This window comes from Physcomitrium patens, chromosome 16, assembly GCF_059467195.1.
Source record: "Physcomitrium patens ecotype Gransden chromosome 16, ASM5946719v1, whole genome shotgun sequence".
Taxonomy (NCBI): Eukaryota; Viridiplantae; Streptophyta; class Bryopsida; order Funariales; family Funariaceae; genus Physcomitrium; species Physcomitrium patens.
Window position 1 is genome coordinate 8,827,066 of NC_143425.1, and position 12,826 is coordinate 8,839,891.

General features: G+C 41.2%; 2 protein-coding genes and 1 pseudogene across 3 annotated transcripts; 1 reads left to right on the top strand and 2 right to left on the bottom strand.

Annotated features, from left to right (window-relative positions):
- Positions 1-241: 241 nt before the first annotated feature.
- On the bottom strand, positions 242-3,509 carry LOC112293193 (uncharacterized). The gene is made up of 5 exons (XM_073539429.2): positions 3,464-3,509; positions 3,078-3,353; positions 2,432-2,493; positions 2,119-2,223; positions 242-1,038 (listed from the first exon to the last, which is right to left on the bottom strand). The coding sequence occupies exons 1-5, from the start codon at positions 3,507-3,509 to the stop codon at positions 859-861; spliced, it is 669 nt and encodes a 222-aa protein (XP_073395530.1). The 3' UTR covers positions 242-858.
- Positions 3,510-5,315: 1,806 nt separating this feature from the next.
- Positions 5,316-8,630, bottom strand: LOC112293531 (uncharacterized). Its single transcript, XM_024543060.3, has 7 exons — positions 8,376-8,630; positions 7,952-8,070; positions 6,788-7,259; positions 6,537-6,614; positions 6,245-6,344; positions 5,880-6,028; positions 5,316-5,763 (listed from the first exon to the last, which is right to left on the bottom strand). The coding sequence occupies exons 1-7, from the start codon at positions 8,628-8,630 to the stop codon at positions 5,542-5,544; spliced, it is 1,395 nt and encodes a 464-aa protein (XP_024398828.2). The 3' UTR covers positions 5,316-5,541.
- A 982-nt stretch (positions 8,631-9,612) lies between these two features.
- LOC112293532 (transcription factor VOZ1-like) lies at positions 9,613-12,328 on the top strand (annotated as a pseudogene). The gene is made up of 5 exons (XR_016507070.1): positions 9,613-9,801; positions 10,146-10,357; positions 10,618-10,785; positions 10,936-11,238; positions 11,616-12,328. The product of XR_016507070.1 is annotated as a transcription factor VOZ1-like (transcript).
- Positions 12,329-12,826: the final 498 nt, after the last annotated feature.

Sequence of the window (12,826 nt, forward strand, 5' to 3'; positions counted from 1 at the left end):
AATTGGTTTTTACAAAGATAGTTCCTAGAAAATAATTATCATATTTAATCATTTTATATAATATGTTTCATAGAAATTACAATATTTTTAATGATGTTAATTGTTAATTTGCAAAAGTTTTTGATCAAATTTGAACTTGACACCAGTTCATTGCTTCACACCACTTCTTTTATCGACTTTGTTTACATTATTTTCTAACATCATCGCCCATGTAAATTTAAAAAGAAAGAGAAAATGAAAAAAATCCCAACTAGATGTCAGTAGATGTTCAAATTGTATTGAGCACATAAAGTCCTTTGAAAAAACCAATTCAGCACCCTAATTGCTTAACTTATATTTGACTTTTTTTTTTTTTTTTTTTTTTTTTTTGCAAAAGTATTCAGATAAACCTACGTTTAAAAAAAAAGAAACAACAAACTGCCAGATATAAAGATATATATATATATATATATATATATACATACACATATATAGTGTTGACTTAAATGTTTCGATAAGCATTTTACATAGGTAACGTTGTGCTCTAGCCCACACCAATCACGTCGGCAAGGTGTGCTGCAGATACTTCCAACTTTTCATTTTATTTTTATTTTTATTGTTTTTGGTTCATTGGTTGTTCTGTGAAGAATAAAACGAATCAGTGCGTTATCTATGATGCGCAGCAAACCTGGTGGAGTTTGTTTGTTGCTTCGTTGGTTTGTTGGATTGTCTTTTTCCTGACACGTCGTTGAGGCAGATTAAGCCACCCACAAGTTGAGGAAGCCCAATGAACAGCGCTGCTCTGGTTGCGCATCCCACTTGCCTCCACTTGAGGTGAGCTACATGCAGTTCCATTAACTGCTCACACCAGGATGATGGTTATGTCCTCCGTCTGCTTTGGGTTCTGTTGATGTTGTGCCAGGGTTTTCTCTGTTGCGGGCTTGGATCTGACTCACGGCCTTGGATCGTGAATCGTGCAATATTGATACCCATCTTTGGCAGAATCTGCAAAACTTGGCATTGTACACACCATTCGCACATGTCAACTTTTTCACGTTTCTGCAATGAAGGAACACGATTCGTTAGAGGAAATGTTGACTATAGCGTGGCTTGGTTGAGAGTAGGATCTTCCCAGCAGTTGAGTACTGCAGCATGCCATACTCTGAAACCCTAATCCTAACAGGGTTAAATACATGCAGTGATCCAGACCTGCTTTACCCCTACAGCCTTGGAGAGGTGGAAAGTAGAAAAAAATCTATTCACTTTTAGCTACAGTCGATTCAGTGGGGAAATTCGGATGCATGACATTCTCGTGCAAGGATGGGGTTTTATCTTCTGCTTAGTTAACAATTTAAGAAATTAAAAAAAAAATGTATAACGAACGTGAGCTCGATGCAAAAGAGTGTCAACAGTGACTAGTTCGGACCCCAACTCAAACTTAGGGGCGCCCTCTGATCCGACTGTTAAACGTGGAAAATCCTATTTGTATGTCTCCATTATACGACGGGCTTCCTCCAGTGAAACCTCTGTATTAGGAGGCTTGACACCGCCAGCGCTTCCCGAGTCACTGTTTTTGTTAAGGTGTATAGGTGCCAAGTAACTGAATCCTGCAATTCCCTGCTTCAGTTACGAGATCACCTGTTAATTGTGTGTGCGCCCATTGCTCAGTCTAAGATAAAAACCTCAAGCTTCAATGTGATGTCCATCACAGCACTAATACAAGATTGTTATTGGACGTTTGCAGGGGTTTGAGTGAAGAATCATCTAATTCCAATCCAAGAGTCTCCTTGTCTGTGAGTGCAAAAGAAAAAGAAAAGAAAAGATGGTTCTATATCTAATCTCAGAGCAAGAAATGGAATTCTCTCAAGTGACCATGACCGGCACTAGAATACATCTGCTAGAAAAGTAATTCGCTTACAATGCATTGATTTAATGCGTTGTCACAAACCAGTCCGATGCACTTCCACAAAAAAGGCTTTCATTCGCAGTTTACAGTCAAGAACTTCTGAGAAGGTTGTATTCTTATTCGAACAGAGAACAGAGAGTACGCAACGGCAATATAATACAGGGAACAATAAAGTTACGCAGAGTAAATCGTCATGATTCAGCCTTTCATGGTGATCAGGATCAAGATCATACCATGATAAAGAGGGCCGTTGAGAAGAATGCTCTTAAAGCATGAATAATCAAAGATACGCCCACAACTCCGACAGTAATACGAGCCACTCCTCTGGGTACACTCTCCTGCAAGGCCTCGAGAGCGAACACTCAATTCTTCTCCAACTCTAGTCATGTTCATACAGATTAATAAATTGTACCTTACTTTTCATATTAGGTTCAATTCTATTACTGCAAGGTAATAACTAAGACCACTTCATTCTAGATCCTGTGTCGAACTCCCATGGCAGAGGAAAGTTTTCCGATGGTCATGGTCAAGTTGAGATGCACGTACAGGAATGAGATTTGTGCTCGCATCCCATGCAGTCTTGCCAGCTTCCACGAGGAAGCCTGCCGCTGCAACAGGCCAAATCATTCAACAGATTGAGACTTCTGACTAATTTGTTTGAAACGTTGTGATTGATTCGTTCAGACTCCTTCAGAAGAAACGATTTTATACGAAATATGTTTGTGTGGCCTGGCACGTAGAACAAACACTGCGAATTCCAACTTTTTTCTTTCTTGATTATGTTTCAGTCCCAATGTCTGCATCTGCCATCCAATCTCAAAAGCTTCAGCAAAGTCCCACCGACAAAAGAAGTTGAAGGCAAAAAAATAAATTTAAGCTGTACCAAGCACATTAGCACACGCACGAATATCCAAGGGTTACCTTCCTGCAGCCAGCTTTACAGAATAAAGATGCCAAGAGCTTCCTGAAAGCAAAGATCGAGAGCGAGAGAGAGAATTGAGATTAGCCATGCCCATGACATTGTGAAGAACACGAACACTTCCGCAAGATTTCAGATTACGCGCCGCAGATTCTCTTCAATGGATGCAACCTACCTCAAACGCACACGCACACCCAGCCAATTCACGAACCCAATACAAATTCACGCCATGCCCCTCCCCCATGAAAACGACTTCGATTGGAATAAAATCACCTTCACCAGCATGGCTCTTCTTCTCGGCAACAATTTTCAGCTCTTGTCTACCGGCACAGCTCGGCAACGCCGCGCCTCTCGCTTCTGTCACACAACCCTCCTTGGCAACGCGGCGCCCATCCAACTGCTCTAATGCTATAGCCCCTCTCGCCCAGTTCCAAAACCCAGCGGCGAAATCAGCAACCTCGCAACATCCCCATCTCGAATCCTCGACTCTGCTGAAGCAGCTGCTGCTACAACGATGGCTTTGCGATGCTTCGGCGTGAGGAGACGAGGCTCAAGGGACTTCCTTCTTCGCCATTGCCATGGAATACAGTTGCTAATCCCACACACAGATGTTTAGTTAGTGAGTGGATTAGTTGGTTCTTAATTTGAGGATTAGTTACTTGGAGGGGAACGTGTGATGTTTGGGACAAGTTGGAGTCTCTGCATGAGTTGTCAAATACGGGGTTTATGGAAGTGAGTTAAGGTTTTCATAGGATAAAATTAAGGTTTGGAAACTGTGTGGTAATTGGGTTTTGGAGTTGGGATTTGAGTTGATTTAACATGTTGAGCAAGTATGTGCTTTGAATCTAAATTAATCTGAGTGAACTTGTGCTTTTGGTTGTGAGATTTCTGTAGGATAGAGTTCATTAGTGCATGTGTTTGATGATTTTTTAATTTTTTATATGATGTATTTATACATAAAAAATAAAAAAAATTAAATATTATTTACATTTAAGTTCTAGAGGGCATTGTGTTGAGACTCTAATTAAGGACTTGATGTGTTCAAAACTATCTTGCTTGCTTGTTCTCTTAGTTTTTTGGTACTGAACTTGTAGTGGTATTATCTATATATATATATATATGTATTTTTATGCATAAAGACTAAATTTTCTTGAAATAATTCTCTCGCTCGCTTTTTATATATATATATATATATATATATTCATAATCCCCCTTGTTAATTAATATTCTAAAAACTAATAATTTCTAATAACTAATCAAAATTTTAAAAATCAACTCCATTCTTTGGTGCCTAATAAATTGATTTTCACTAACTTTTATCAATCGACAAAGCTAATTAACAAATGCCACATAATTGATAACCTCTAATAATTAACAAACACCACATAATTAATAACCTCTAATAATTAATTCTTCTTCTTGTAAGAAATAACATTTATTGTTAAAGAGGAGAATTTTGTATGATATAAGTTTAAAAAATAATTCTAAAAAAATCTTAATTTAAATCTTAACTATAAAAAAAATTGATTTCAAACATTAGTTTCTAGGAAAACTAGGTATCAAGTGAAAGGACTTAGATATATATACATTTAAAAAGAAAATATTTATTAATCATTATTTTTTTTTTAATTTGTAGTGAGTATTTTTAGATTCAATAAACATGTTAAGTAAAACATAATTCTACAGACATACAAATCTAAAATACATTTAGAGATTGTTAATAAAAACAAATACCTTGTTTTAAGTCTTGTTGTTATTTTAAAAATAAAATTTGCATAAAATATTTTATAGCACATAAATTTGCTAATTTTTCTTATAAAATTTTATTTTATTTTACTTATAGTATTTAAATCATGTACTAAAAATCATATATTTACATGTTAAGAAAATGGTGCTATTGAAGGAAAATACATTGAAGTGCATGAACATGATATATTTGAATGACTTGAAGTCCATTGTGTAGAATTTAGAATCGATTTCAAACATATTTTTGAAAGCTTCTAATTCATTGTTTATTAAAAGAACCAAACATAATACTAGAAAAAGTAGATTTTCATAGATTTAAAATTTATTATTCTATGTGTTTCCATGAACACTTTAAATGAACTTTCCATGAACGCTTATTGGTTTATTCCTGTAAAATAAACAAATATTAATGAACTTGATTGATCTACCCATATTTTATTATACACTTTAATAGAAGCCAAATCTTCACAATCTCATTTCTATAACCAATCCCTATGTAGTTAAGTGATACATCTCTGATTTGTTTGTTATAATGCACCCACATTTGGTAGATAACTAGGATAGATTCAAAAAGATAAAATCGTTTCACTACTTGTATGATGCCTTCTGTAATCATTTTACAGATATCTTTGAGAAAACTGCTTAGATCAAATTCGTTTTCTGCATGATCTCATAACGCTTCTTCAACTGAATCAAACTGATTGAGTAGCAGAAATTTCGGCAATGGAACATTTCCAATGCAAATCATGGAATTTTGTCTGGTAATGCAGATAAAACCATTTAGTATGATACACAAATGGGTATTTACATCCAGTAAAAACTTAAGTCGAATAACAAACTTAGTTGAGGGCTGTAATCTGGAAGTAAAACAAAGAAGCCTCTAGAAGTGTACAAATGAAAATCATAATTACAGGTTGTCAGTCATCACGTAAGATGCAATTGATTGGTTGTATAGTTCCCTACATGAAAAAATTGCTCCAGAATCTGGACCTTAATGGGCGCCGCTGTGAGTGCTGTGAAGTTTAGATAGCAGAAAGAGACAGCCAGAGGAGAGGAGAATGGAAGCAGAAAAACAGAGCAGATCAAGCCCATTGTTGATCGGCACCTTCTTACTTTTTTCGAACATTCCAACCAGCAAAATCATCACTATCACGTGCCCAAGCTTAGTCTTTAACTCGTCCAGCGACCTGATTTCAAGCCACTTTGGCCGCTCCTGCATGCAGCACGAGAGCCGTGTCAACTCAAAAACAGCATGAAGAAAGCCCCAAATACATAGCCATTGTGATGGTGGAAAACTCTTCAACCGCGGATGGTTGCAGGTCATCTTACCTTCATTTGAAAGAGGCCAAACAGATTTGAACCACATGCGGGTTCTCGTACTTCCTCACACTCAGCGCCAGACACCTCCAACGTGTCCACAAAAAGCTCATAAAGTCCCATACCAAATATGAGCATCACAGTTCCCATTAAGTATACATCTGAAAACCCGTCATCACCATGCCAACAATTACTCACAGGAATAACATTCAGAAGTACTGAGAAATATCAAGGAGACAAACTTGCTCTTACCTCTGCCCTCACATACTTGTTTCTCCTGGTCCAAGTCCACAATTGATACGACCCCACGTTTCCCAACCATACATCCACTGCAGAGTTTGAACATGGAATTCAAGATAAAAGGATAAATGGCCTACCAACAGCTTCCACGAGGAGAAACACAACTTTACTGGTACTAAGACCTTGCCATGCTGCTTGAAAATATTCCACGAAGGACTGTGTCACAAACAAGGTGCCCTGATCCAAAGAAACACAAGAAGTCAAGATCTCAACCAATCTAAATTTGAACTAAAATGCAAGACTACTTCATCCAAATCTAATGCCTATTGAGTGAGTCCAATCAAAATTTACATAACATCCCTAAGTTGATAACCAAAATACAACCATTCTCTTAATAATTGCAGATCAAAGACTTGGTCCCGGCCATACCTTCAAGAAACACAGCACTGAACCGACCAGAGATCCCACAACTGCCATGAGTGTGAAGAACCGACAGTTGAAAATCACCTGCAATCCAAACATACCAGCGTGAAAAACTAAACTAAGCACAACATTAACATGAAGCATCCTACTGTGAAACAAGAACAATGATAAAAATAGTGATAATCCACCTTGCAAAAAACAGAACAGGTGTTGAAACGATTTCTCAGGAGCACTGCTGGGTCACAAATTGCACATACCCGCTCGATAATCGCCTCCCAACGGTCACTGCGATCGTCGATCTTATCAGGGATTGTCTTATTCTCGCTGGAGGAACCATCCAGAAGAGAATCGAGAGTGGCCACGCCATTGTCACCTGACAGAGCTGGAGGAGGCAAGACATTCTCGCCATGTGATGCGCGAATTTGAAAAGTGGGCAATCTTCCTCCGAAAGGGGCAGACATGAGCCTTGGTCTGCAGGGATGGGAGGTCTCAACACAATGAACATTTAATCTTCCCATCGCATGAATTTTCACGGTTAAACGACGGAATGATGTGCAAGTTTTGTTGGATACGATGTTGCTCCATCGGAGAGTTTCACGTGTTGCCCTCATTGACGCAGAAGGTTTAATTATCATTCCACACTGCGAGTTAGAAACGCCTGCAACAGCGTTCTTGGCCATGACTCGCACTCGAAATTCGTCCAGTATTCGTGATGGTCCTCCACTGTCCCTGCGATGGAAGAGACCACTGATCATTCTCCAACATGGGTCCACAAATCGAGACTCCAGAACTGGGTATGTTTAGCAGGAGCCTGTCCTGCGCGAATTGTCACCCGCTTACTTTGCTTTCTACAATTAACGTACCGAATGCTACCCACTAGATCATTTCGTGACAAGCATCATCACCAGGAACGTAAGGGGACGGCGTTCTCAAGCAGAGGAATTGAAAAAGAGCTGAGGTTTGCGAAGCGAAAATGCTTTGACTTTCTGAAAAGATTTGAGAATTCGGCACTTTCCATCTTGATGTGGAAGGTGTTCAATCTGCCGACACTAAAATGTAAACTCAGAACCCGTCAAACATCAACCCAACGTCTGAAATCTGAAATCTACTTAGGGCATCTCGACAGAATTTATTTCTGGGCAGAGAAATGCAAAGGCGAACTGATCCATAATTGGAGCGACGAAGATGAGTGTAGAGGCATAAAATTGCTACAGTACTGCCAGAGTCTAGCATCCACGTTCTCTCCCAACCCATCAAGAGCGTCTACCTCCGCTCCAGAACATTCACCGCCACAGCTTTGCAATGCTGCACACTCGCACAAATAAGCCACAAAAGGACACTCTGTTGGGATCTTGCGCTTGGCGCCCAGTTTCAATCATCTAAGACATCTACCCGCAAGAACATGTGAAGAAGACCAATACCTTACAAAGTGTGACGATGTCGTGCTCCGAACAATTAATTCCCTGCTACTTCTCTCCGCGACTAAAGTCGTCCCTTCTCGCTCTTGCAATTCCAAGCATCTAGCACCAGCTGCAATTACCTAAAGTTTTGATTCTTACCATGAAGACAGAAGTGGTACCATCACCCTTGCAGCAAACCATAAACTCTCGAGAACTTTTCGGGAAAAAGCGACGATGCTGATGGAGATTGGCCCGCCTTGTAGTCAACAATTGTAAATGCACCCCTACTAGACATATTTCGAACTTTTTCTTCCTCCGAATTTGGCCACTTCTTGCATGCTGCCACACATGCTACAGAGTATGCGCTCTTGGGTTGGTGGAGCAAACGCTCAGGGTCACTTTATCCGCTTTTCTTAAAAATCTGTATGGCCATTCTAAACCCCACATTCCATATTGCTGACACGACAAACCTCGCTCCAGAGGAAACTGTGATACGCATCGTGAGCCCCTCGTCCTCGCTATCCTGCACCCAATTGGTCTTCCAACGCACAACGCCTTCTGCCATGTCACCTCTTCGTTGCACCCCTAATTCTTGCAGTTCGATCGTCCGTTCACCACCACTGTCCTCATGAACGGAACCATCAAGTACGAAGTGAGAGCCAAGTGGGAGCAAGTGCCTCGAAAACCACAAATTGTCCATACGTGCAGGATATTCCTGCTACAGTTGAAAGTTGACAGAACTCCAACCTGAAATGATACTTTGGTTCGTATCGTCTCTGTACAGAAGTAATCTTCAAATTCTATCTGTGAGAAGCATTTGGAGAACTACGGGTCTTATCTGTTGTGATGGGGCTGTTGGAATAGGGCACTGCTCCAGAAACTCTCGATGACATTTATGCGGTGCGTATCAGACAAGGTGAGCATAAAGCCAGCAGACAACAAGAGCACAACAGAAGTGAAGCATGGTATGCATTGCAGTCGGTCCAGCAGTCAAATTGGGTAGAGAGCTTGTGCGAAAGCAAAACGATCCGTCGCGCCACTTTCATGAATTGGCCGCAACTGAGAGGCATCGCAATGTGCTCCTAAAACCTCCTGCGACCGCTTCGAGCACCTCAATTCTGTTCACTCAAACCTCTCAACTCTGTGCACACATCTGCTTCTCAGACTGTGGATATTGGAATATCGATATGCTGATCTATGCCCTATGCATGTTCAAAAATCTTGCACATCTTCCTGCTAGAACCTACGAAGCAAAATCTTCACGTTAATGCAAAAAGCTTGCACGAGCATGAATGTTGTATTATTTTCCTCGGCAGCGGTGTTAGCGTATCACCGGCCGCTCTTCCTATGAACATCGAGCATTTCATTCAATACTGTGCTGGAGGCTGCGCCATAAGCCACCAGTGCTTCAGTATGTGTGTGTGTATATATATATATTTATATATTTATAGTAGTGGAAACTTCATGCTTCAATTCCAGATACTGCGAAGGATAGCCAAAGTGAGAGTTAGCTTCTACCCCTCTAGGCAAGAAAACATTTTCTCTCACAAAATTCATTACAACTGCTTGTTCTTGTTCCATATGCCCTTTCGGAGGCTTGTTTGTACTCTAGTACTCTCATCTTCTACCATTTCACATAAGCATGCACTGTTTCCACAACAACAACGGATTTAAATATTTGGTGTTCTGTAATTGGGGTATAGTGCGAACTCAGCACTCACAGGATTGAAAGGGCAATGGAAAGAGCATGCGGTGGTGGGAATGTGAGCTGCAACGTCATCCGCCACGTGGATTTGAATGCCTCGTGAAAACATTGTGAATGAAGCCTGTGCTGAGACAGGGGGCTCTAGTTGCAATCCGTGTAGCTATGGGTCAGAATCTTTGCATTTCAGCGCTTGAAACCTCGATTCTTCTTGGATGTCTGCCAGATGGGCCATGTATCTTTTGTTGGTTGTCGGTTTAAGAGTTGTTGCAAGGGGAGAAGGGCGTGGTGGTGTTGCCAATGCAGCCGATCGTGGTGTTGTAGCAAGTAGAGAGCGAGTGCGAGAGAGTGTGTGATGGATTTCTGTGCGAGTGATGTGGTCGATAGATGGGTGGAGATGATCTTGCAGTGAATCTGGAAGTTGTCGGGAAGAATTGTGTGCCACATTATGATTTTGGGTTGTTTGGATCGATTGTGAGCTTGGGCGGTAACTGATTTGCTTGTACGTGACAGCAACGAAGCAGAAGGCCAGCAGAAGCTCCCATCACTTAAGGATGAAAACGAACAACAGGGTGGATGACTTGCAGGGCATGGTCTCCGAATTGCAGCAGGCTCGCCGAGAGGGTCGAGTGGAGGATGTGGCGATTTTATAGGAGCAGATGCAGCAGATGTTGAGGGAGTGGAAAGCTGAATTGCGGGAGGCTTCCCCTGCTAATTCCCTGCTGGTAAGTTTATGCTTGATAGTCTCATTACGATCCCTAGCATGCACGGAGCCTTAAGTCGTATGCATGGAATTCAGTTTGATTATTCGAACTGCTCTTCCGAGGCTCTATGTTGGTCTGATGTAATTCGCTGCAAGCATCCGGTGTTATATCTGCCCCCTATTCATGACAATCGTTGCAGGCTATAGCCGATACTCGAACCTCCAGCGATTGTTGCGATCTCTAGCAAAAAGTGAACTGTAAACCCTATTTCTTTTGTGCAGCAAAGTGCAAACCCTAGCTCGTCAGAACTTTCCTCCGACATGGAGCGCTTGTTACAGTTCTCGCTGAAGGATGAGGATGATGATGCGACCAGCAAGGCAGCTCCGATGACATCAGAATTGGAACAGCAGTCGTACAATCGTCATCCTCCGAGTCCTGCTCCTTACCAGGTAATGCTAGACATCAAATCAGACTTTCAATTTGAAGTCTTGTTCTACCCAAAGCATGTAGATCGTCATTTGAAAGATCCCCGCCACAAGTTTTTTTCTTTATTATCTTAGCCTCGAATTTATCAATCTAGTGTATATGTTGTGTTGTAGGAAGCTGTAGGCTTGGAAGCTTTTGCGAGGATAGAGCAGATCCTTCAAGAAAATCCTCAATCTAACCTTGAAGCGGGAGCAAGTGCAGGACGATATGATGAAGTCCTTCAAGCTCCGCTTGAGCCGCAGAAAAACTTACTGCTCATTCAATGTCTGATTACAGTTCCAGACCAATCATACCTCCTTCAGCAGCTTTTTTATACCCGAAGTGCGCTCTATGGGATTGTCCTAGGCCTGCTGTAGGTCCTAATGGACGCGCTCACTATTGCAGTCATTTCCACGAGGATCTGGCTATTAAAGAAGGTGCTCCAGGGATGCCTCCAGTAAAGCTTTTGTTCACTTGGGTGCAAAGTTGTAGTACCTCAGTTGTATATTTGTATGAGAGGTTTGTGAATTATGTCTTGTTTGACATGACTCTGAGTAAGTCCAAGTCTCAGCTGGTGTCATTAGTAGCATCATTCTCTGATCGAGAAGTTGGATGGCATTAAGAGTGGGGCCTCATTGCAGTCAATTACTCTCTTGCTTTTTTGGCAGTGGTGTTTGTGTTTCATTAGGATTATGTATAATGATTTGTAATTTGACGTTGGTCACAGTCCTCATTCTTCGTAGATAATCTGTGTATGTGATCTTGGTATTATTTGCGACTGTACTGTTACGCTTGTAACAATTTCATATTGCAGATCTTTTCGATGTAGCTGTCCACCCTGGTGAGACCCTGCGAGAATGGCTATTTTTTGACAAACCTCGGCGTGCTTTTGAGAGTGGAAGACGGAAGCAGCGATCACTACCTGATTATGAAGGACGTGGCTGGCATGAGTCAAGGAAACAAGTGAAGTGATGAAAGACCTTGGAGGATTGAAGCGCTCGTACTACATGGATCCGCAGCCTGAGGGACGTAATGAATGGCATTTATATGAATATGAGCTCGCATCTTGCACTGACTGTGCTCTTTACAGACTGGAGTTGAAACAGGGTATTGCTTCTAAAAAGGGCGGGAAAGCCAGGGTACAATCACAGACTCAGAGTGATACCTCCGTTGCTTCATTGCAGCATCAAATTGGACGTCTGACAGCAGATTTGTCCCAATTTGAAGGTCAAAAAATGCTCAGCTCTGTAATGGAGAGTAGTATGGGAAGGCCCAAGTTTACCGAGGAAAATTACAACTAAGGATCTGGGACGAGGGGAGTTGGTTCCTGCACTGGCTAACCAATCATCAAGTCAGCGTACACCATTCAACTGCACTGCAGAGCTTCAATGATGCTGGCCACCTGTGAGGTTCTGAAGATAGGTTTCTAGATTGCGAATGAATCGGCTTTGTTTCAGTTCAGTGTAGCTACATCACAATATTTAGTTTCGATACTATTTGTACCTTTTTTTTTGCTATAAGCAATTGTACATAAGAAAAAGGTTCCTCAAGGTTTTCCTATTAGGCTTGTGGGTTAGATTATTCCGGCGTTACACAGCATTAGCTTTAAGAGGGCAAGTCTTAGTCTGGAATTTGCCTCACACATCATGGCACGTGTCGTATGTAAGTAAACTTACTCTCACACACATAAAACGTGTCTTTGTGTATTCTTGGTAAATCTGTCTTCCAAACTCAAGCACCAATACCATCCACCAACAAAAGTATTGACTGGCGATCTTCTCCTGTATATTATAGATGTCTTCCGTTCATCAGCAGAGAAAGCTGACAATCGGAGAAAGAAGTGGTTTCGTCGGGTGCGTCTGAACTCAACCCCTCGTATCACTTGTAGAAGTCGTGTGCAGGCTTTGGTTTCTTGCATGTGAGTGTTTGATAAAGAATACTAGAATTTCAATGCCTTTTGTTGCGTTCTCACAGTAAGCTGAGCCCATAGCAGAAACCAAAGTCAGGGCATGAGAAAGAACCCTC